This window comes from Elaeis guineensis, chromosome 5 (assembly GCF_000442705.2).
Source record: "Elaeis guineensis isolate ETL-2024a chromosome 5, EG11, whole genome shotgun sequence".
NCBI lineage: Eukaryota > Viridiplantae > Streptophyta > Magnoliopsida > Arecales > Arecaceae > Elaeis > Elaeis guineensis.
Window position 1 is genome coordinate 116,719,066 of NC_025997.2, and position 24,946 is coordinate 116,744,011.

At 46.2% G+C, this 24,946-nt stretch overlaps 1 protein-coding gene across 1 annotated transcript; it reads right to left on the reverse strand.

The window, feature by feature from the left end:
* Window positions 1-244: 244 nt before the first annotated feature.
* On the reverse strand, window positions 245-24,696 carry LOC105033349 (p-coumarate 3-hydroxylase). The gene is made up of 4 exons (XM_073258289.1): window positions 24,482-24,696; window positions 8,495-8,669; window positions 7,055-7,801; window positions 245-342 (listed from the first exon to the last, which is right to left on the reverse strand). The coding sequence occupies exons 1-3, from the start codon at window positions 24,493-24,495 to the stop codon at window positions 7,160-7,162; spliced, it is 831 nt and encodes a 276-aa protein (XP_073114390.1). The 5' UTR covers window positions 24,496-24,696; the 3' UTR covers window positions 245-342; window positions 7,055-7,159.
* Between the last annotated feature and the right edge of the window lie 250 nt (window positions 24,697-24,946).

Genomic DNA, 24,946 nt, shown 5'->3' on the forward strand with positions numbered 1-24,946 from the left:
AAGCTTAAGCACGAAACCTCGAACAAGCAGCTTGGTAAACTAGACTATAACATTATTTACCAGATTAGCCAAAAGAAGCCACCACTTTAGTATGCAAATGATAAAATGTAGATTTCAAAACCTGAACCATGTTGACATAATTAATAAAGTCGAGCAAAATCTGTCAAAAACTAACATGAGCATGTTGCAAACCAGATCATTGCAATGAGTGATACAATGCTACTTCAAGAGTTGGTTACCAGAGTTGCTGAAACCACTTTATCTTTAGTTGGAATTCCACTTCCACTTCAGGCCCAGAAAATCTACTGCTTGATAGATATCTGCTCGGATCTAAAACACTACCTGTCACGCCCCGAACCCAACACCCGGGTCGGATACGTGATGGCCGCACACTCCTTAGAGCAAGCCCTAAAGAATATGCAAGGCCAATTAAATCATTACAATCTTATCAACCATAATATTTAATTTCAACAATAATTCATAAAATTTTGTATAATTACAATTAACATTCCTTCAATCCTCTGATCAAGTATCAACGGTACTCTATCTATGCATCCGCTCACTCACAAATCCATACCATAGCCAACCATGGACATCTTGTAACTCTGAGAAGAAAAGAAAGATAAAGGGGTGTGAGCTTTACAGCCCAGTAAGAATTCCCATATCACACTGATATAGTAATATAGTCTGAAAATAAGGATAAGCAATAAAATATAAAATCTCATGTTCAATGTCCAGAATAATGCAAACATTCATAAATTTTCTGTCTTATCAAAATAGATGCATCATCATATGTTAACAGGTAAAACACTTTTGTTCAACAATTATTTCATGTCTTATCTTTCATTTCTTCTTTCATAATCACATGATTTTTAACAGTTTCCTTCTGGCTCTGGACTATCCAAGTCTATACCTCAGTAATCATCCGGATCGAATCCATTTTAAAAGTCTTTCAAGACTGTCCCAGGATGAGCTCCTGGCCGGCTGTCCCACGTACGAAAGCCCGTGAGAGGCTGTCCCAGGCATAAGCTCCTGGCGGGCTGTCCCAGGCATGAGCTCCTGGCCGGCTGATCCACCTGTAAGCCAGTGGGGGCTGTCCCAGGCATAAGCTCCTGGCGGGCTGTCCCAGGCATAAGCTCCTGGCCGGCTGTTCCACATGACAAGGCTAGTCCATACCATATATCTCTTTCTTTTCATTTAATCATTGTGTTGTATTCATCAATCAATTCTGTCTTGCATTATGATCAATTCAGATATGTCATATCCATATAATCATGCCATCAATCTCTGATACATATATATTGACATAACATACTCATGCTCAAAATCAAATAACAGTATCTCAGGTATAATAAATTCATCGATCTCAAATCCGACGATGCAAAACCAATGATGCAAAACCAACAGTAAAATAGCATATATATAATAGTGATCATGTACAGGGATTCTTACCTTTACCGGTGACTGATCCAAACACAGAAATCAATGTTCTTCTTTGATTTATGAATTTCTCTAACAAAATATTCCACTCGATATCATTTGCAGACAATCATCTCTTCATAACCCTGATCAATATAAAAATCACATATATGGAGAAAATTACCGATAATTGATCCTAATACACAAATCTAGGATCTCTCTTAGGATTAACCAAAATTAGGACTTGTCTATGTATCTGGATCCTCCATTGATCCATAAGACTTCTAGAGAGAGAAAATCCATGAAGAGAGAGAAAATTCTAGAGAGAGAAAGTAGAGAGAGAAAGTGGAGAGAGAAACCTTCGTATCCTTCTGATGAGGCACTCATGATCGAGATCATCAGAGGTCCTATCAGGGTGACTCAATATGAATCAAGTGTTACAATTTTGAATAGAATCGGACTGGGATCAGATCTACCGCACGAATTTCGGAGCAATCTCAAATCATCTTATTTTCATCTTCAAGTTTATTCTAGGGTTCATGATGCAATCAGAGAGGAAGAAAAGATCCTAGAGAGACAAAATCCGTAAAGAGAGAAAAAAGTCTAGAGAGAGAAAATGTAGAGAGAGAAGGTAGAGAAAAGAGAGAGAAAGAAGAGAGAAAGGAGAGAGAGGAAAATTCTCTCCTTCTTCTTCTTTTTTATTTTATTTTATTGTATTTTTATTTTTATTTTTCTCTTTCTCTTTTTTTTTCTTTTTCTTTTTCCTTTTTCTTTTCTTTTTCTTTTTCCTTTTTCTTTTCTTTTTCTTTTCTTCTTTTCTTCCCACGGGTTCCGTTGGGCCAAAACAGGGGAGGAAAGAGAGGGTGGCTCGGGCTCCGACGACTTGGCCGGAGATCCGGCAACGACGGCCGAGCATGCAAGCTGGCCGGCGGCAGGGTCACCCTCCTTGTTGCCGGTGGCAGAGAAGGAAGAAAATCATAAAAACAGGGTATCCCTGTTTGAGCCCGAACCGGAAGCCCGAACCGGCACCTCGCCGGCTTCCAAAAACATCGGTGACCAGAGAATAACAAGGAGAAGAGGAAATACCTTGTTCCGGCGGCCAAAACAGCTCCGACGACCTCTTTTCTTCCGATCAACCACCACGGAAATCTCTGAGAAAAATCCCTCAAATCCCTTGATTTACTTCGAAATTTTTGTTGTAAATTCCTAAAGGAAGGTTGGAGGATCTTATAGTGGAGGTTTCCTACCCTAGCCGGACTCTTTGAGTCCGATTTTGCCGGAAATCGTGAAGGAAGAAGACTCCGGCTAGGAGTCTTCCTCCTTCTCTGTTCTGTTTTTTTTTTTTTTTTTTGTGTTGTTGGGCCATCTGGGCTACAGGCCCAAGTAAACGGGTTGCTACAATCTCCCCCCCTTAAAAAAATTTCGTCCTCAAAATTAGATTATGTCGTTTGAGATATCTATTTCAAAGTATACATTCTTCATGTCATTCTCAAGCTTACGATAATATCATATATATTATTTATTTCTCATGATCTTGTTATAACAAAATTATTTAAAATTTCAAACTCATCCCTTCTTATTGATTTCTCAACTTTTTGAAGAACTGTAACATTTTAAACTTGTATTAATATACCACCGTTATTTGTCTAATACATTTCACTCAAAATTCATAATTATCTCATACTACCCCTGATAAATAAAGATCAAACATCGAGCACTCTTTACCATCATCGATTTCTTTCTTCACTTGATTTTCCAATAAATTTTATATATAGACTCTCATCTTAAGAAAAATCTCAATCTTCTATATCAGTTCGAGTAACAATATTAGATTTTAAAAAAAAAAAATATGAGATCTATGTCAGGACATTCTAAGTTTGAACTAATATCAGAACTATCAAGCTGTTAATAAACTTGAGATATCTAAAATTTCTTGACATTATCTACAATGAAACAACCTACTAACAAAAATTATCCGACTATGATCAGATTAAAATTATTCTTTATTAACAACTAATGTATTTCATAATATCTTCAGAATCAAAGAATTAATATTTCTAATCAATTTAACCCACCATGCTTTTGCTGCGCACTTTGATCTTAATTTATCAATTTATATAATTATATCAAAGATAAAAATATCCTTATATGTTAGATCAATCCAGAATAGATCCAACCTTCAAATTTTAGATAAAACTTAGGGCAAAATTTTAAGTTTCTTCATCTTTACTACCTTCGGGTATAGCATATAAAAATTAAAACTTGATCCACTTTCTATGTTTGAAATCATTGCATAAGTTTCATCACTCTTCAAGAATCCAACATATCTAGAATTAATTGGAGTTAACTTTAGATTTATCTTACAATCATATAAGTTTTATATTCCAAAATCATCTAGTATACTTAACATAACTTATCAATACCTCCCACTTCAATCCAAGGTCAACTCTTTTCATACTTAGGTCAACCTTACTAATTGAAATCTAAGATATAACTCGTCAATTCTATTATAGATCTCATATACCACTTATACATAAATTTTATCTTAATATCTATTGATTTGAAATCTAAATATTGAATCTTCTCTTTTATATCTATCATGTTCCTCATGATCATGACCTAAGTTCAGATATCACTAGAATTATAATTCTGAATAATTATAACCTTAAACTCAAATACCGCTTAAATCATATTTTCTAGTGATCATAACCTAAACTCTAATATCATTCTATCATACCTTTAATGATCCAAATCTTAAACTCTGATATTATCAATCATACTCTAGTGATTATAACCCCAAAGTTTTGATATCATTTATATGACAATCCCTAGTGACCTTAAACTTGGGTTCTAGTACTGTTCTGTCATATCCTAATCACTTGTATCATTGTCTCCAAATGAACGTAACCTAAGCTCTAAGCTCAGATGCCACTCTGTCACATCCTACTGATCTTACATAAAGTTTTAATATCTCTTCATAATCTCTAGTGATCTTAAACCTAAGCTTTGATATTATTCTATCACATCCAAATCATTTATATTGTAATCTCCAATGATCATAATTTAAGCTCTGATATCACTCTATAATATTCTAATCACTTATATCATAATCCCTAATGATCATAACCTATGCTCTGATACCATTCTGTCACGCCCCGAACCCAACACCCGGGTCGGATACGTGATGGCCGCACACTCCTTAGAGCAAGCCCTAAAGAATATGCAAGGCCAATTAAATCATTACAATCTTATCAACCATAATATTTAATTTCAACAATAATTCATAAAATTTTGTATAATTACAATTAACATTCCTTCAATCCTCTGATCAAGTATCAACGGTACTCTATCTATGCATCCGCTCACTCACAAATCCATACCATAGCCAACCATGGACATCTTGTAACTCTGAGAAGAAAAGAAAGATAAAGGGGTGTGAGCTTTACAGCCCAGTAAGAATTCCCATATCACACTGATATAGTAATATAGTCTGAAAATAAGGATAAGCAATAAAATATAAAATCTCATGTTCAATGTCCAGAATAATGCAAACATTCATAAATTTTCTGTCTTATCAAAATAGATGCATCATCATATGTTAACAGGTAAAACACTTTTGTTCAACAATTATTTCATGTCTTATCTTTCATTTCTTCTTTCATAATCACATGATTTTTAACAGTTTCCTTCTGGCTCTGGACTATCCAAGTCTATACCTCAGTAATCATCCGGATCGAATCCATTTTAAAAGTCTTTCAAGACTGTCCCAGGATGAGCTCCTGGCCGGCTGTCCCACGTACGAAAGCCCGTGAGAGGCTGTCCCAGGCATAAGCTCCTGGCGGGCTGTCCCAGGCATGAGCTCCTGGCCGGCTGATCCACCTGTAAGCCAGTGGGGGCTGTCCCAGGCATAAGCTCCTGGCGGGCTGTCCCAGGCATAAGCTCCTGGCCGGCTGTTCCACATGACAAGGCTAGTCCATACCATATATCTCTTTCTTTTCATTTAATCATTGTGTTGTATTCATCAATCAATTCTGTCTTGCATTATGATCAATTCAGATATGTCATATCCATATAATCATGCCATCAATCTCTGATACATATATATTGACATAACATACTCATGCTCAAAATCAAATAACAGTATCTCAGGTATAATAAATTCATCGATCTCAAATCCGACGATGCAAAACCAATGATGCAAAACCAACAGTAAAATAGCATATATATAATAGTGATCATGTACAGGGATTCTTACCTTTACCGGTGACTGATCCAAACACAGAAATCAATGTTCTTCTTTGATTTATGAATTTCTCTAACAAAATATTCCACTCGATATCATTTGCAGACAATCATCTCTTCATAACCCTGATCAATATAAAAATCACATATATGGAGAAAATTACCGATAATTGATCCTAATACACAAATCTAGGATCTCTCTTAGGATTAACCAAAATTAGGACTTGTCTATGTATCTGGATCCTCCATTGATCCATAAGACTTCTAGAGAGAGAAAATCCATGAAGAGAGAGAAAATTCTAGAGAGAGAAAGTAGAGAGAGAAAGTGGAGAGAGAAACCTTCGTATCCTTCTGATGAGGCACTCATGATCGAGATCATCAGAGGTCCTATCAGGGTGACTCAATATGAATCAAGTGTTACAATTTTGAATAGAATCGGACTGGGATCAGATCTACCGCACGAATTTCGGAGCAATCTCAAATCATCTTATTTTCATCTTCAAGTTTATTCTAGGGTTCATGATGCAATCAGAGAGGAAGAAAAGATCCTAGAGAGACAAAATCCGTAAAGAGAGAAAAAAGTCTAGAGAGAGAATCTAGAGAGAGAAAATGTAGAGAGAGAAGGTAGAGAAAAGAGAGAGAAAGAAGAGAGAAAGGAGAGAGAGAAAAATTCTCTCCTTCTTCTTCTTTTTTATTTTATTTTATTTTATTTTTATTTTTATTTTTCTCTTTCTCTTTTTTTTCTTTTTCTTTTTCCTTTTTCTTTTCTTTTTCTTTTTCCTTTTTCTTTTCTTTTTCTTTTCTTCTTTTCTTCCCACGGGTTCCGTTGGGCCAAAACAGGGGAGGAAAGAGAGGGTGGCTCGGGCTCCGACGACTTGGCCGGAGATCCGGCAACGACAGCCGAGCATGCAAGCTGGCCGGCGGCAGGGTCACCCTCCTTGTTGTCGGTGGCAGAGAAGGAAGAAAATCATAAAAACAGGGTATCCCTGTTTGAGCCCGAACCGGAAGCCCGAACCGGCACCTCGCCGGCTTCCAAAAACACCGGTGACCAGAGAATAACAAGGAGAAGAGGAAATACCTTGTTCCGGCGGCCAAAACAGCTCCGACGACCTCTTTTCTTCCGATCAACCACCACGAAAATCTCTGAGAAAAATCCCTCAAATCCCTTGATTTACTTCGAAATTTTTGTTGTAAATTCCTAAAGGAAGGTTGGAGGATCTTATAGTGGAGGTTTCCTACCCTAGCCGGACTCTTTGAGTCCGATTTTGCCGGAAATCATGAAGGAAGAAGACTCCGGCTAGGAGTCTTCCTCCTTCTCTGTTCTGTTTTTTTTTTTTTTTGTGTTGTTGGGCTATCTGGGCTACAGGCCCAAGTAAACGGGTTGCTACACTACCAACTTAGCAAAACATCATGGTAAAATGCCATACATGCTTCCATCAAAAAAAAAAAAAAATTGCCATACATGCATCAAGTTGGTAAGAAAAAAGTTGGTGCACAGTTACATGTCAACAGGGACATGCTTGTACAACTGGGATGGCAGCCTCGGTGTGGCAATGGCCTGCAATGGAGTATGCATGAAGGTGACCATCCCGGGGTTCTCCGACATGTCGACATCCTCTGGCTTGACACCCTCAGGCAGTGTCCACTTGAAGTGGTGCAAGAGGTGCCCCAGCATTGAAGCAACCAAGTTAATGCCTAGCTGAGCCCCTGGGCATACCCGCCGGCCAGCACCAAATGGTAGCACTCTGAAGTCACTACCCTTAATGTCGATATTTTCCTCAGCAAATCGCTCTGGCCGGTATTCCATGGGATCTTTCCATATCTGTGGATCACGAGCAATGGCCCAAACATTGACATGCACGTTCGATCCCTTGGGGATATCATACCCACCAATCTTGACATTGGCAGTGGCCTTGTGGGGGAGCATGAGAGGGGTTGGGGGGTGTAGCCGGAGGGATTCCTTCACCACGCATTGCAGGTAGGGGAGGTTTGCGAAGTCGGCTTCAGTGATGATGCGTTCACCGATGACACGGTCCATTTCCTCCTGAACTTTCCCTTGCACTCTTGGGTTCCTAACTAGCTCAGCCATGGCCCATTCTGTAGTTATGACAGTTGTGTCCATTCCAGCAGTAATCATATCCTGCGCACGAGAGGATCCAAGATGTTAGACACTAAAGAATCAAAATCTTCTATTTGTAAACTCAAAATAAGGATCAGCACTGAGACAGGATTGAGCAGAAGTTTACGATTGACAATGAAGATGACATCAACCTTCATTTGTAAACTTCAATTAGACCGTTAACATGTTTGCTCAAACATTTTCAACCAGAATTATTCCAGGCCCTGATTGTTAGGGGCTGTTTTTAAATAGGATTTTGATCATTCAGTCTGCAATATAATCTAGCTTAGATTATATTTCGGACGGAGAGCCTTGGAGTTAGGTTGAGGTGGAATCCTACAATAGAGGGTGAAGCAAATGAGCTACAACATGCTGAAACTTTAAATTTAAACAGAAGTGTGACTGATCCAACGGCTAACTCAGCCTGTATTACATCACTAAAACCACTGAGAGCAACAAATTCAGAGGAATCCATGTCTCATCCATTTAAATGAGAAATGGGATTATGGATGGCTAAATGGCTAGTTGCTTTCACTCATTCTAGACGTCAAGGTGATACAAACTTGGGTCCTTTGTATCCTTCCAAATAGGGAATAAACAACCTATAAGCCTCATACTAATTACCGCAAAAAAAAAAAAAAAATAAAATAAAATAAAGGGATTAAAAGGTGAAGAGAAAAATGAACACAAATAGACCAGGAGAGATTATCATACCCAAAGTAGTCCAATAATGGTGTCTTCACTAAGGTCATATTGATCCTTCAAGGTGAGGAGAGCATCGACAAAGTGTTGCTTTGCACCACTTTTTTTGCGTGCTTTTGTGTGTTCTTCCATGATGATTTTTGTAAGTCGATCCCTTCGAGCATTGTGCTTGGAGTAATCAATATTGCTAATAAGGCATACAAGACAGCAATCAATATTGCTAATAATCCAGTACAGCATGTCGGACGAAGCACATCGAGATCGATCGACATTTTATCAAGGAAAAGCTTGATGCCAGAATCATTTGTATGCCTTATGTGCGATCTGCTAGTCAACTAGCAGACATTTTGATCAAAGGTCTTAGTGTGCCTTCTTTTTCATTTATTCGTGACAAGATGGGTCTTTATGATATCTATAACCCATCTTGAGGGGGAGTGTTGAAATGAGCTGTAAATCCCTCTGATTAGGAATGCAATCATTTAATTAGAGGAAAATATGTTTGTATAATTCCTAAATTGAATCCCTCTGATTAGGAATGCAATCGTCTAATTAGAGAAAAATATATTTGTATAATTCCTAAATTGAATCCCTCTGATTAAGAATGCAATCGTCTAATTAGAGGGAAATATATTTGTATAATTCCTAAATTGAGCCCATGAAAATTAATAAAAAGGGCCCGTTTGGTCCTAGAGAAGTATCCCTTCTTCCTCTGAAATCTTCGTCTTCACCCTCTTTTCTATTCTTCTTCTGTTTATACTTCTGTTTGTCAACAAAATACATTGGGGCTATAGGATCTTAGCAGCACTGTCCATCTGCCAGCGGAAAACCAATTGCCATCACACTATCTTGCAGCCTAAATCGATCTCAAGGAGAAGATCATTATACAATCTCTCTCCAGCCTTCATGACAAAAGATTTCAATCATACATAATGAATACCAATAGTGCGAAATAATTTATGATCTCCATTAGCTTATATGCTTTTTGACAGTCCACAAGCTCACGTATTTCCTAACCATCAATAACATGTTCACTGAGAAACAATCTTATAATGCCAATTAACTTCTGTATCTGCGTGCATGCATGTGTGTGCATGCACCACATGCATCTATGTGTGTGAGTTTATTCTGAACATTTGCTTTTTAAAAGTATCAACAGCAGAATTTTTCTTCATTCAGTTTATTTCCTTTTTTTGAGAATCTCTTTCGTCTATTATAAATGGGAATAAATGTTTTGCTATCTCTCTCTTCCTGCCTTTCATTTGCCATACTTGGTTTGCATCCTTGAAACATTGCAAGGTAGTCTCTCTGCTAACACAATTAGTATAATTAAATATGATGAATGCCTACCAGAAAGATAAAAAACTAGGCACAGACTATGCTTGATGGTACAAGCTGATCAGGGGCTTATGGGGAATGAGCTGCCCTCTCTTTTAAAAAAAACAAGTCAGATGAGGTGCTGAATCTATATGCAGATTTTCTGAAACAATAGTAGATGTATTTTGGAGGATTTTTTTTGAGTGCATGATTTAATAATCTTCGCACATCCTCTCACTAGTATTTGCTCAGTGAATCACCAGCTTAGTTTTTTTTTGTCCTTAACATTTAAGCCACCAACAATTGCATTTGACCCACAATTGGTTCTAATGGACATCCAACATGGTAAAAAATATCTTGTATACAATAAGCACTCAAAACTCTAATCAAGAGACCTGCAAACCACCATTCCTCTCACTTCCACCAAAATCATAAGTTGCAAGAGATTTCATCTCGAGTCCTCTATTCAGTCTCTCCTAACATATTCTATCCTCCCCTTCAATTTCTCCACTCAATTGCATCACCATTTGAGATTTGCAACTCCGTTGAACCTACTATTGGACACTTCCCAAGCTCTTTTTTGGTAAGAAAAAGAAAGGGTGACCTGCTTGCATTATAGGTACCTGGACTCGACTTAGGGACGGCAACAAAATCCAAACCCACGGATATCCGACCTGACTCGATCCGATTGGGTCGGGTAGTCAATGCGTTGACTGGGTTTGGGCCGGATTTGGGTAAAACCTGAATGCTTAATTTTGGGTTTGGGCTAGGACTGGTTAGTTATGCACCCGATCCGAATCCGATCCGAACTATTTTAGTATTTTAATATATATATATATATATATTATAGTAAATATATTTTATCAATTATGACCTATTACTTACGAAATCTTTATTTATTTATAAACAATATTCTAGCCAAATAAAGACTAAAAAATATTCATGCAATCACAAGATACACTAACATGATTACCATTTTCGGTGTATTTGAAATTTAAACTTGAATTTCAAACATCGACTAGTGATAGCAAGTTTAATTCATGCAATCATTAGATATGCCAACATGATTACTATATCCGCTGTAATTTAATTTGAATTTGAATTTTAAATTTTGTAATTTGAATTTCTCCCTTTCTCCTTTTCTCTTCTTCCCTTCTTCCCTTCAGATGTATTGGAACTAAGTGTTATTGCTGAATGTCTTGATCTGTTAAAGTTGTATTACGTTTGAATTGTATTTAAATTGAATGTGGAACTAAGTGTTATTGAATTAAGTATTGTTAAATTTTATTTGCTTAAGGCAATTTGCATTTTATTTTGATTGAAAATGAAACTAAGTGTTATTGAATTTTATTTGTTTAAGACAGGTATGATTTGTGGAATGGTAGAATGGCTTTAAAGTTAATAGAAATGAAAAAAGATGCTCAATGTGTCTCAATTAGATTCGGGCCGAGTAAACCCAAATCATTCGATACCCGACTGAGACGGGTTTGAACAAAAAAAATCCAATCTCGATAGTGTTTGGGCTGGATTTGGGTAGATTATTGAATATTTGAATTTGAGTTTGGGTAGTTAGAAATCCATCCCGAATCCGGCCCGATGCCATCCCTAACTCAACCAAACTCAAATACTTGGATGGACCATCCAAGACTCAAACCAAAATCTTGAATTGCCAAGAAGAAAGGTGTGGCTAATGGGGTAACAACAATTCATATATGGCGTGTCTCTTATAGCCTATATCAAGATTTATCGTACTAGTTGGTATCATATGGTACTCAGCGTACCATACCATACTGTATCAATATTGAATCTATATACAGTCTCGTATCGTACAAGTACCAAACTGATATGCAATCTTAAATTGTATCGGTTCCTAACTGGTATACAGTCTCATACCATACAGACACTCAGTATACTTCGCCGTCTCATACCATACCGAATACAAACATTGTAATAGAATGATATTGGTATGGGGTCCAGTACTAAGATGGTGAACCTTGGCCTACATTATCATTCTCTTTTTTTTCTTGCCAGCCATCTCTCTCTCTCTCTCTCTCACACCGACCTGACTCCCATGGCTCTACTCATGGTAACCAATTGATTCACTAAATGATGCTAAAGGTCAAAGAAGCAAACCACTTCCCACTCAACAATCCACACCCCAACCATCAAACCCATGAAACTAAGCAGCAGCACAGACACGAGCTCAAAAAATAAGAAAACATAGACTCAACTTAGTGGAAAGAATTTTGACAATCTTATAAATCAATAGTACCTAGAGGGCATTGTTGGGATATACCGACCGACCCTACTGTCGACTCACCAGCGCCGACCCGTCCTCTACATCGACTCTACTACGGGGCCCGACCGACTTCGCCTGACCGACGGTGGGCAACACTGACAGTGACTACCGATCGTGCCCGACCGGAGTGGATCGGCCTAATGGGCCAACATCGCCTCTGATCACCTGAGAGCCGATCTCCCGTGATCGACTTCCTATCGGGTGGGACACCGCCGACTAACCATCGGTTTGGATACCCGACGTCCCACCTCTACAGGTCCTTCTAGACGTCGGATGAGTGGCATGGGCTGCAATTCTATCAAGCAAACGCCGTACGAATGCCAGGAGGCATTCCCCTGCCAGGAAACCTGGGACGCTGTCCTGCCAAGGACGCAAATTAATTTCTAGGATCTGTCAACTCGTCAACGACGTGACAACCTCTGACGATTTGACAACTCTCCAGTTGTCTATATCACCAACGGCGAGGCCATACCACCTCCCACTATAAATCGGGAAAGACAACAGTGCTAAAGAGGTCCCTTCAAAAACTCTCAAGCTCCCCCTCCCTCTCTCTCTCTCTCGTTGAGCTCCTTGTTTCCTTTTTCTGTTGCCTAGTCTCCTCTCTGACTTGACCGTCGGAGGGTCCCTACCGGAGATCAGGCGCTCGTTCCTGACGACCAAGCGACGAGGGGATTGGCCGCAACAGATTGGCGTGCCAGGAAGGGGTAACCACCGTAAACACACGATCAACAGCATCAGGGATTATAGCTCCCATGGAACTCGAGATGACAAAGATAAGAACTCAGCGATCGAGGGTCACTGGGTCGGCGAGGCGCTCTTCCCGCCAGGAAGAGGCCTCTCCTCCACCCTCTATGGCGGAACCCAGCTCTCCGCATCCCGCAGTGACCATGGAGGCACAGATTGCGGCAATCATGCGGCAGATGACCGTGCTGACAGACGCGGTCAAAAGTCTTCAACAGCAACCAGTTCGGCAGCCGTCTTCACCGGCCGAGCAACCGACGGCACGCCCGATGCCCTCCAGGAGCAGCCGCCGACGTCCGCACCGATCTCCGTCGCCCCCTCCGGAGCATCTATCTCAGCGCTCCCACCGAGAGGAGGAGGGGCACCCACGGCGTGACACCCGTCGGTCTCAACGGCCATCTCCTTCCCAGCTGGAGCGAGCGAGGAAGGAGAAGCGGCCGCGAACACCGTCTGCTTCCCTCTCGGATTCATCGGGAGACTCCACCCCCGGGGTCTCTCAGCACCGACGGATCGACGACTACGAACGTAGGTTCAAGAAAATCGATCGTCGGCTTGCCCAGTTGCAGGTGGACGGGCAGAAGTCCTCGAACGATGTTGACTTCCAGACCGTCCAACCTCTCTCCCGACTCATCCTCGACGAATCGATCCCCAATCGGTTCAAAATACCGCACGTGGAGCCTTACGACGGCTCCACTGACCCAATCGACCACCTGGAGAGCTACAAAGCTCTCGTGACGATCCAAGGGGCAACCGACGCTCTCCTTTGCATCGGCTTCCCCGCCACGCTCCGCAAAGCTGTCAGGGCCTGGTACTCCGATCTTCGATCAGAAAGTGTCCACTCCTTCAGGCAGCTCGAGCACTCCTTCGTGGCCCACTTCAGCACCAGTCGAAAGCCGCCACGAACATCGGACAGCCTTTTCTCCCTCAAATAAGGAGAAAACAAGATGCTCCGACACTTCGTGGCGCGATTCAACGCGGCCACACTTGAGGTTCGGGACCTCAATGAAGACATGGCCATTTCGGCCATGAAGCGCAGGTTGAGGGCATCCCGATTCACCAACTCTCTGGACAAAACCCTCCCCCGAACTTATGCTGAATTGCTGGAGCGCACATACAAGTACATGCGCGCGGATGAAGGAGCTTCCGACCGACGTCTGGCCGAGCCTAAGGGCCCGAAGGAGAAGCGGAGGAAGGGTCGGGACCCTGCTGTGCCTAGCAGGCCCCCGATCGACAGTCGGGTCTCACCCCCACGACGGAACCAAAGGTTGCCCCGACGGCGGAGCCCAAGGCCGACACGTCCCAGGTACGACTCCTACACTCCTCTCTCCGCTCCTCGTGCGTAGATTTTGATGAAGATCGAGGGCGAAGAATACCTGCGATGGCCTCCGCCTCTGAAGGCAAAGGGCCTCGACCGACGGAAGTACTGTCGATTCCACAGGGGCCACGGCCACAATACCGAGCAATGCATCCAGCTTAAGGATGAAATTGAGGCCCTCATACGCCAGGGATACCTCGGCAAGTTTCGGAGGAATCCGTCGAACCGGCCCGTCGTCGATCAACGACCCCAGCCGACTGAAGAAGTGACGAATAACCGACCTACGGTCGGGGTCATCAATATGATTTCCAAACGACTGGGCCCGAGGACGTCTGCTGGAGGGGAGCCGACGAAGAAGCCACGCCCGGACGATGTAATTACGTTTACAGAAGAGGATGTTCGGGGCATCCAAACTCCCAATGATGACGCTGTTGTTGTCTCGGCAACAATAGCAAATTATGATGTAAAAAAAATCTTTGTAGATAATAGAAGTTCAACAAACGTTCTGTTTTACTCGACCTTCTCCCAGATGCGACTGTCAACCGACCGACTCAAAAGAGTCTCTACGCCCCTAATAGGCTTTGCTGGAGATGCTGTCGCGGTGGAAGAAGAAGTCACTCTGCCCGTGATGGTTGGCACCGAACCACGACAAAGCACAGTCCATTTGACTTTTGCAGTCGTCCACGTGTCTTCAGCTTACAACGCCATACTTGGAAGATCCGGACTAAACGCCCTCAGGGCGATAGTTTCGACGTATCACCTCCTGGTTCGGTTCCCGACCAAAAACGGAGTCGGAAAAATGCGCGGAGACCAACAGCTCGCTCGCCGATGCTTTCAGATCTCCGCTCAAAGCGAGGAGTCGAAGGGCTCCCTGACGATCGACAAGCTAGACCAACGGGAGGAGGAAGAACGAGGAAAACTGGCCGAACGGCTCTTCCCCGTCTCAATAGCAGAGAATCCCGACCGAACGGTATGGGTCGGGTCTCAACTACCCGACCCAGAACGACGACGGTTGGCGGAGCTGCTGAAGGCCAACGCCGACATATTCGCTTGCTCGGCAGCAGATATGTCGGGCATTCCCCCAGAGACGATGACACACCGACTCAACATCGATCCAGCAATGAGGCCGGTAAGGCAGAAGAAAAGGTCTTTTGCTCCAAAAAGATAGAAGGCCATTGACGAGGAGGTAGACAAGCTACTCGAGGCAGGCTTCATCAGAGAAACTACATATCTCGATTGGCTTGCCAATGTTGTCATGGTGAAGAAAGCCAACGGAAAGTGGAGGATTTGCATCGACTACACCGACTTGAATCGGACCTGTCCGAAGGACAGCTTTCCACTTCCGAAGGTCGACCAGTTGGTGGATGCGATCTCCAGATTTCAACTGCTCAGCTTCATGGACGCCTTCATCGGGTATAACCAGATCCGGATGGCGCCCGAAGACGAGAAGCGCACTGCCTTCGTGACCCCCAAGGGCCTCTACTGTTACAGAGTAATGCCTTTCGGACTGAAGAACGCTGGCGCCACCTACCAACGACTTGTCAACAAGGTCTTTAAAGACCAGATCGGGCGCAACATGGAAGTATATGTCGACGACATGCTGGTGAAGAGTGCGCAAATTTCGGATCATATCCGGGATCTCGAAGAAACCTTCCGCACTCTACGACGATACCGGATGAAGTTGAACCCGACTAAGTGCACCTTCGGAGTGACCTCAGAGAAGTTCCTCGGATTCCTCGTCTCGCAACGGGGAATCGAGGCCAACCCTGAGAAGATCAAGGCCATCGTCGATATGCGACATCCAGACACCAAGAAGGAGGTGCAGCAACTCAACGGAAGGATTATCGCGCTCAGCCATTCATTTCTCGGTCGGCTGAGAGATGCCTCCCGTTCTTCAAAACCCTGCGACAAGCCAAGCATTTCTCTTGGCCGGACGAGTGCCGATAGGCCTTCGAGGAACTGAAGAAATATCTGGCTTCTTCGCCACTCCTTGTAAGATCGAAGGTCGGGGACATCCTGTACCTTTACCTGGCTACCTCCCCGGAGGCAGTTAGCTCGGTGCTCGTCCGAGAAAACGAGAACCGAGTTCACCAACCGATATATTATGTCAGCAAAGTGCTTCACGAAGTCGAGACTCGGTACTTGAAGGCAGAGAAAATGATTTTTGCTCTGGTTATTTCGTCACAGCGGCTCCGTCCGTACTTCCAGGCACATGCTATCGTGGTCCTCACTGACCAACCCCTGAGAGCAATCCTGCACCGTCCTGACACATCGGGATGGCTGGCGAAATGGGCTGTGAGACTGAGCGAATTTGACATCCAATACTGACCGCGGCCTGCTCTCAAAGCTCAGGTTCTGGCCGACTTTGTCGTCGAATGCCCGACGACCGACCGACCGTCGGAAAAAGGGGGCCCCGAGGAGGTCGGGACCTCCGAATGTGACCCCGATTCAACCTGGGTGTTGCACATCGATGGAGCCTCCAACGCTCGAGGGAGCGGGGCTGGTTTTCTGCTCACCAATTCGGAAGGAGTGGTTACCGAGCACGCCCTCCGATTCGACTTCAAGGCCTCCAACAATCAGGCCGAATATGAGGCGCTCGTCGCGGGCTTGAGATTGGCACTGGAGCTCGGGGTCGACCGACTCAAAGTCCTCTCTGACTCTCAACTGATCGTTGGGCAAATCAAAGGCGAGTTCGAAATGCGGGATCCAACCATGGCCAAATACCACCAAAAAGTAAAAAATCTCGTGGCACCCTTCAAGTACTTCGAGATCTCCCACATCCCCAGGGTGGAAAATGCTCGAGCTGATGCGCTCTCTAGGCTCGCGACATCCGACTATGGCACCTTAGGCCGGACGTTCGTGGAAAGTCTTGAGCGACCGAGCGTCGACAAGGTCGAAGAGGTGCTGCAATTGGCGGCAGAGCCGAGCTGGATAGACTCGATCGCTCAGTACCTGACCGACCGATCTACCCCCGAAGACCCCGCGGAAGCCAAACGACTCCGGTGGGTGGCTTCCCAATATGTGATGATCGACGATCGATTGTATAAAAGGTCATTCTCCCTTCTCTTGCTGATGTGCCTGGGGCCGATCGACGCAGACTACGCTCTCAGAGAAGTACATGAAGGAATCTGCGGCGATCACTTGGGGGGCAAGTCCTTGGCTTACAAAGTCCTGCGACAGGGCTACTACTGGCCCACTATGAAGAAGGATGCAGCTGAGTTGGTTCGGAGGTGCGAACCGTGCCAAAAGTATGCCAACATACAGCACCAACCCGCCGGCCAGCTTGCTCCGGTCGTCGCCCCGTGGCCCTTCGCCCAGTGGAGAATCGACATACTCGGACCCTTTCCTCCGACATCCGGACAACGGAAGTTCATTGTCGTCGCGATCGACTACTTCACTAAGTGGGTGGAAGCCGAATCCTTAGCGCAAATCACTGAGTGGAAAATGGAGGACTTCGTGCAGAAGTCCATCATTTTCAGGTTCGGACTGCCAAACACCATCATTACCGACAACAGACGACAGTTCGACAACCAGAACTTCCGAGACTTCTGTACAAAGTTTCAAATCATGCACTGACTAACCTCGGTCGGACATCCACAGTCCAACGGTGAGGTCGAGGTGACCAACCGAACCATACTGCATGGGTTCAAAACCCGACTAAATGAAGCCAAGGGCCTTTGGGTCGAGGAGGTGAACTCCGTCCTGTGGGCATACCGGACAACACCCCGGATCCCGACCGGAGAATCACCTTTCAGCTTGGCCTATGGAACGGAAGCCATGATCCCGCTGGAGATCGGGCTGTCATCAACTAGGGTTGAGCAGTATCGTGAGCCGGACAACTCCGAGTGTCGAAAAGCCGACTTGGACCTCTTACCTGAGCTCCGATGCGAGGCACAACTTCGTATGGCTTCCTACCGACAAAAGGTGGCCCGATATTACAACGCCAGGGTGAAGCCGAAGCTCTTCCGACCTGGAGATCTGGTCTTGAGAAAGGTGGAGGTCTCGAAACCCCTGGACCGGAGAAAGTTGTCCCCGAACTGGGAGGGACCCTACAAGGTAGCCGACACCTACGGACCGAGAGCTTACCGGCTGGAGACCCTAGAAGGGACGGCCATCCCACGGACTTGGAACGTCGACAATCTGAGGTTGTACTATCAGTGAACTCTGTATCTCTCCATTTGGAATACGAACTCAGTTTTAAACTTCAGAGTCTGGAATTTTGACTCTTCGACTGTTGTTCGGTGCCCGCCAAGGGATGCGAGTCCCCGACATCCCAACTCAGACTTGACGATCCACTACGAACCGACGGAGCGACCGCCAATGATGCATTGGACGCTTAAAGGACCGACGCATCTGCGACGATGGGAGTTACACTCCTACATCTAAAAATCTCGGCCGAAACGATCGAACAGAACGATCGGCCAACTTGCCGACCCAGCTCCGACCGGGAAAGGCAAAGCGCCAACGCAACCGATGTCGCATTTGCGACTTACCGACCAGGTCGCGATCGGTCGAAGGGTATTCGGCTTACCACCGTTTATCACACGGCACGACGTAAGCACCCGACCTAAGTCTGGGTAGTGGGAACTCGACTTACCATCGCTTTTCTGACCAAACACGTCGACGTCGTACGATGATGTACCAGACGCGATCCGGCTGATCGCATCGGACGACATTTGGGTCACCAGAGTGTGCCCGAAGGTCGGTCGACCTTCGTCCCTGCGAACGACCTTCGACTCCGCTGGCACAACCGACTCAACAGGCTCGTGCCTGAAAGTCGGTCGACCCCCGACTCATGCCAGGATGACGTACATTCGACTCTGGCATCCGGTTTATGACCTAATGATGGATGTTCGGTTCAGGACTTAGGATGGGCGGTTAATGGTCGGAGTTCGTTTTGTCTACCCTATGGCGTGCTACCGACTATCTCGACTAACAACTTGGGATGTCGTTGAGTGTCCCGACATGGTATGTCAGGACTGCGACTCTCCGATCCTATGACCCCACGACTACAAGTACGTTCTGACAGGCAAGAAAAAGAAGTCGAAAAGGAAATCAAAAATTCCTTAAGTTCATTCAGGTCTACAAAATCGGGCCGAATTCCGATTACAAGTGCGCAAAGAAAAAACAAAAGAAGATAAGGCCGCGATCATCCTTCGGAGTCAATCTCTTCGACCGAGGAAAGCTCGGGGATGACCGGTGTATCCACCATGATCGGCGCTGGGTCGACGGTCGGCGCTGGGTCGACGGTCGACGCTGGATCGGAGGACGGTGCTGGGTCGGGGATCGGAGCCGGGTCAGAAGTCAGGACCGTCTCTCCTTCGGCAATCTGCTCTGGGACGGTCTCTTCCACCGCAGCGGCATCTCCCGACGATGGGTTGGCCACCTCTTCTGTAGCTTGGTCCTCGGCTCCTGGTGGAATGACACCGCTGAGGTCCAGCTCCGGGTACAAGGCCTGAACCGCATCCCGACCATCTTCGTACCCCACCCGGTACGACGCAAAGCCGGTCTCCAGCAGTTCCTCCCGATACCTGTCCGAGCCACGGAAGTCGTCCACCACCCGACTCAGTGACTCCTTCGCCGACCTCGCCTCCGCTTCCACCCGATCGAAGGAGTCTTTCGCCGACTCCGCCTCTGCCTTCGCTATGTCGGCATCGGCTTGGGCGATCGACAAGTCCTCCTCGACCTTGGCGAGATTCTCCAGGCTGACCCGGAGCTGCTCGCGTTCGGCCTCGAGCTCGGCGGCGATGCCATCCCGCTCGCACCGCAGTCGGTGCGCGGTCCGACCCTTGCGCTTGGCTTCCTTTCGGGCCGACTTAAGTTCGGACCCGAGATGAGAAATCTCTTCTTCCAGCCTCGCCTCCCGGTCGGTTGACTGTTTCAGATGTTCGACTAGCACCGCCTTGTCAGCTTCGACGGTCGTCGCCCTGTCCTTCCAGGCCGCCCGGATGTCCCTGAACCTCCGGTACCCGGCCTCCAGTTTGGACATAGTATAAATTAGCTGCAAGCGTGGGCTAACCGTTAGGAAGGCGAAATAATGAAGACAGTAAGAAGGAAAGGGACGGAGCGGAACTTACCCCGACCATGGTCGGATAAAACGAAGACAACATCTCGGTCACCTGCCAAGCCTTCAGAACCTCCACGTTGGCTGGGAGGAGGATCCCCTGACATAGCCTCCTGGCCAAGTTGTGGTCGGCCAGGGCTGATGCTCCTTCGGGGGCCCGAGCGCCAGGTGACGCGGCACGGCTTTCCGACCTTGGGTCGTCAGCGGGGGCCATCGGGGCTTTCCCCCGATCGGCCGTCCAGGCCCGTAGATCGGGTAAGGAGGGGATGCTCGAGCTTGACTGAGCACCCCCCATCGCAGTAGCAGGCGCCGACGGATGACGTTCGGGTTCCCGAACGGCGTCCGATGCCTCTTCAATCGATGAAATCACCGATGTTCCTTCGGCCGCTTCCTCCGCTGGCCGCTCCTCCGGTTGCACTGTCGGAGCCGAAAGTGCAATCACCGGCTCCGACTGATCGGCCGCCGACGCGACAACGGTCGGCGCTGCTGTTGAGGGTTTCTTCTACGGCCGTGAGAGTTCGGCCCCGGACGCCGGCCTCTTCCTCGCCGCATACTGTTTGATTTCGGCATCGATCGGCCTCATCCTCGGCGGCGTCCCTACGATTTCGATAAGAGAATCAGTGTATGCTCGGGGACGAATGTGAAATGAAAAAACAACCGATGGATCGGACAGTACCTAGACGGGGGACCAGGCTCAGGCCAGCATCATAGAGGGCTTGTTCGGTAACAAGCTCCCTCTGCTTCGGGACCGACATGTCCTTGAGTCGGTGGAAGTCCTCCCGGTCGTCCGCCTCCACTCGGCTGTTCTCATTTGCCTCGGTTCGAGGCATGCCCCAATGAGAAGGGAAGCCCTAGGGAGAAGAAGAGGAAACAAAGAAAAATTGATTCTTCCACCCATGAATGGACGATGGAAGGCCAGTAATGAAGGAAAGACCCTTCCGGGGGTTGAAGAGCCACCACCCTCGGGCCTTAGGATGGGGTCGGAGGACAAAAAATGCTTGGAAAAGAGAGATCCGAGGGTTGGTCGGCAGGAGCTGACACAACAGGGCAAAGCTGATTATTAGCCAAACTGAGTTCGACGCCAGTTGTGCCGGACAAAGTCCATAATAATCTAGCAGATTCCGAACGAACTTCGGAATCGGAAGCCGAAGACCAGCCCAGAGGTCCTCGACGTACAAAGCCACCTGGCCTGCGGGCGGGTTGTTAACCCGACCCCCGGCCCCGGGGGCGAAAAGTCGGAACTACTCCGAGATGCGATACTGATCCCGAAGCCGATCGACATTCGGCCCCGAAAGCGAGAAAACCTCAACTTTCGGAGTCGATCGAAGGTCATCAGTCGGGTTTTCCAATCGAGCCTCCTGAGGAGAGGTTCTGGCCATGACACCGGAACCAAAAAGAAGGAAAGACCAGAGAAGAAGAAGGAGAAGGAAAAGGAAAGGTTTCAAAGAAAGCAAGAGCAAAGCAGAAGGGGGCACGAACCCCGGATGAACCTTTGCGAAAATGGGGTGGGGGCAGCTGCCGGCGACGACGGAGAGACCGTTTGGGCAGAGTCTCCGCAGCAAGACCGTCAGAAATGAAGCTTTGAGTACAAGTGGCCCCATATATATAGGGTCGACCGACGGCCGGGATGTGGCCGCGCCGACCAAGACCTCTCGGATGGTCGACATGTGGCGGCATCCGGGCCCTCTTCTGGCCCGGCGGTTCGGCGCACCCCTCCCAGATCGGGCCACGTCGCCGTCATTAATGTGAAGGACGCCGGCCCAACGACCTCCTGACGCGTGGCAGCAGGGCCGCGCCCCAGAATTAAATTGCCTACGACGATTCGCGTCCCCAATGGGACGCCTGACGGCAGCCCGCGCTCCCAAAACCGGCGTCGGATGGCGGTTTGCGTTCCCCAGAAAGCACCGGATACCCGATCGTCTAACACTGGATCATCCGACACCCGATCGTTTGACACCGGATCGTCCGACACCCGATCGTCTGACACCTGATCATCTGACACCAGATTGTCTGACGTCAAGTCACCGAACGATGGGACACCTGACATCGATTTGTCCGGATCATCCGCTGGTGAGATCAGCAAATTTAAGGCAGGACGCGATAAAGAATCCACTCCTTTCGCCCAACGCCCCACCCGCGTGGAGACGCGAGCCAATGTGACATCAGGCTTAGGAGTGGGGGGGGCAACTGTTGGGATATACCGACCGACTCTACTGCCGACTCACCAGCGCCGACCCGTCCTCTACACCAACTCTACTACAGAGCCGATCCCCCGTGACCGACTTCCCATCGGGTGGGACACCGCCGACTAACCATCAGTTTGGATACCCGACGTCCCACCTCTACAGGTCCTTCTAGACGCCGGATGAGCGGCATGGGCTGCAGTCCTATCAAGCAAATGTCGTACGAACGTCAGGAGGCATTCCCCTGCCAGAAAACCTGGGATGTTGTCCTGCCAAAGACGCAAATTAATTCCTAGGACCTGTCAACTCGTCAACGACGTGACAACTTCCGGCGATTTGACAATTCTCCAGTTGTCTACATCACCAACGGCGAGGCCATACCACCTCCCACTATAAATCGGAAAAGGCAACAGTGCTAAAGAGGTCCCTTCAAAAACTCTCAAGCTCTCCCTCCCTCTCTCTCTCTCGTTGAGCTCCTTGTTTTCTTTTCCTGTTGCCTAGTCTCCTCTCTGACTTGACCGTCGGAGGATCTCCGTCGGAGCCGTCTCCGGTCAGTGTGGATTTTCTTTTGCAGGTGCTTGTTCCCGGCGACCAGGCGACGAGGGGATTGACCGCAACAGGTATAAATACGAATGCAAGTTTAAAATCAATAAGGCATGTTTATCAAATTTTGTAAAAGAATCAAACTTTTCCCTCTCATATTCATCTTCAGCATTCACACTACAACTACCAAAAATAAACAGATATTTATCAATGTAAGCATTTCTTAATTTTTTGTAAAAAAAAAAAAAAGAATACTACCTTTTTGGCCAATTCGTATTGAAATGCCTTTGAATCAGCAGATAAATTTAGAAGAATCAGCAGAAGGGAACGTAAAGAGAAAAGGATTGGCTCACAACTTGTCGACCATCCTCACCGGTGCCTCCGTGAGGACCTCCATGGGATCTCAGGGCAAGCGGGAGAGACGGATTCCCACCGTCCGGCAAAATAATCTCCACAAATTAAACCGTCAAAACTTTTGATTTTGGGTGGTCATTAAATGCTTCTAAGTTCTAAATTATTAGAGGCGGGTCCTGCTGTGCCGCTTGGGAAAACATCAGCATGTCGGTGAAATTACTCAAAGAATCTGCTTGAATCCTACACTACTTAAGTTCCCGAGAACATGCTGGAGCAACAATTAATTATTTATAGGTACTCAAAGTAAACCTTGCAAAAGTCGGCAAATCAGATACCGACTTCACTTTGTAGGTTCATACCATACCCAATCTTTAATTACTTTCAGGTTCTTATATTATCAGCTTCAAACAAAATTTGCAGAGCAGCCTATTTATGTGGAAACTATGTTGAGTGAAAATTATTCAGGTTACTTTTTCCATCTTAAAGAACCTGTCAGTCCATATATTGCAAGCCAAGTCAGCAGGAAAGCTGCCGACTTCAACTCGCATATATTCTAGAGAACATCTTAGAAAAAGTTGTTTATAGATTCCTGATGGAGTCTTCACTTATTTATTCTCTGACTTATAGTTTGTTCTCTTCATCAGAAAATTATTTTGTTGTATTGCTTACACAATTAATATAAACATGATAATTGTTGTTAAGCATTGACCCATTTGAGGTTCGCATGCATGTCAGACTAGGAAACCAACTTGGATCAATATGAGTTTTTGAAAAAATATTCGTAATAAATTTGGATCACATACGGATGATGATATATTTCACTACAAATTCGACCGGAGCTAATTTTTTTATCTATCTAATCAGATTAATATCTCAATCTGATTTAATTTAAGATGGATGGGAAATAGGTATGATTGTGAACTTTTTAATTGTAGGTTAGAGACAGATATCGGCAGATCCGAATATATGGATCCGTTACCATCCTATCCACCCAGCTGTTCTCAGATTTCCGTCCACGTTCTTGGCTTCCACCTGGCCTTTTCACCCTCCGGACACCACACGTCCAAACAAAGTAGGACCCAATCACCCACCAAAATAGTGGGACCCGTTCTTACAAACCCTCCAAATATACGGTGTTTTTGTCAAAAAGAAGATAATGTTAATATGTGATGCTTAATAATTTTACCTGGCTGGGTGCATTCCCGGAAGATGGACTCGACCATGGCCGTGACCTCCTCCTCCCGGATCGGCCGGAGAGCCTCGAGCCGGCGGGGGGAGAAGAGCTCGAGGTTGCACATCTTACGGACCTTCACGTAGTGGGGGCCGTAATCGGCCCAGATGAGGTCCTTCCCGTCCCGGCTGAACCGGGCCGTGGACCGGTTCCTCGGCCGGTCCGCCAGCTGCTGGTCGTTCTCCTTGAGCACCTCCCGTGCCAGCTCCGAGCTCGACACCACCACGTTGAGGGTCGTGCCGAACCAGACCGACATGATCGGTCCGTAGGTCTGGGCCCACTCGGCGAAGCACCTGAACCGGACCGGCTTGATGTCGTACAGGTTGCCGACCACCGGCAAGGCCCTTGGACCGGGTGGGAGCCGGAATCCGAACCGCTTGTAGATGAGGAAGGAGATAAGGATGGCCAGGGCGGCCAAGG

Excerpts from the sequence above, each read along its gene's own strand:
- LOC105033349 (XM_073258289.1), bottom strand. Across the intron at positions 7,802-8,494 it reads CCATTATTGGACTACTTTGG|GATATGATTACTGCTGGAAT; the intron begins GTATGATAATCT and ends TCTCGTGCGCAG.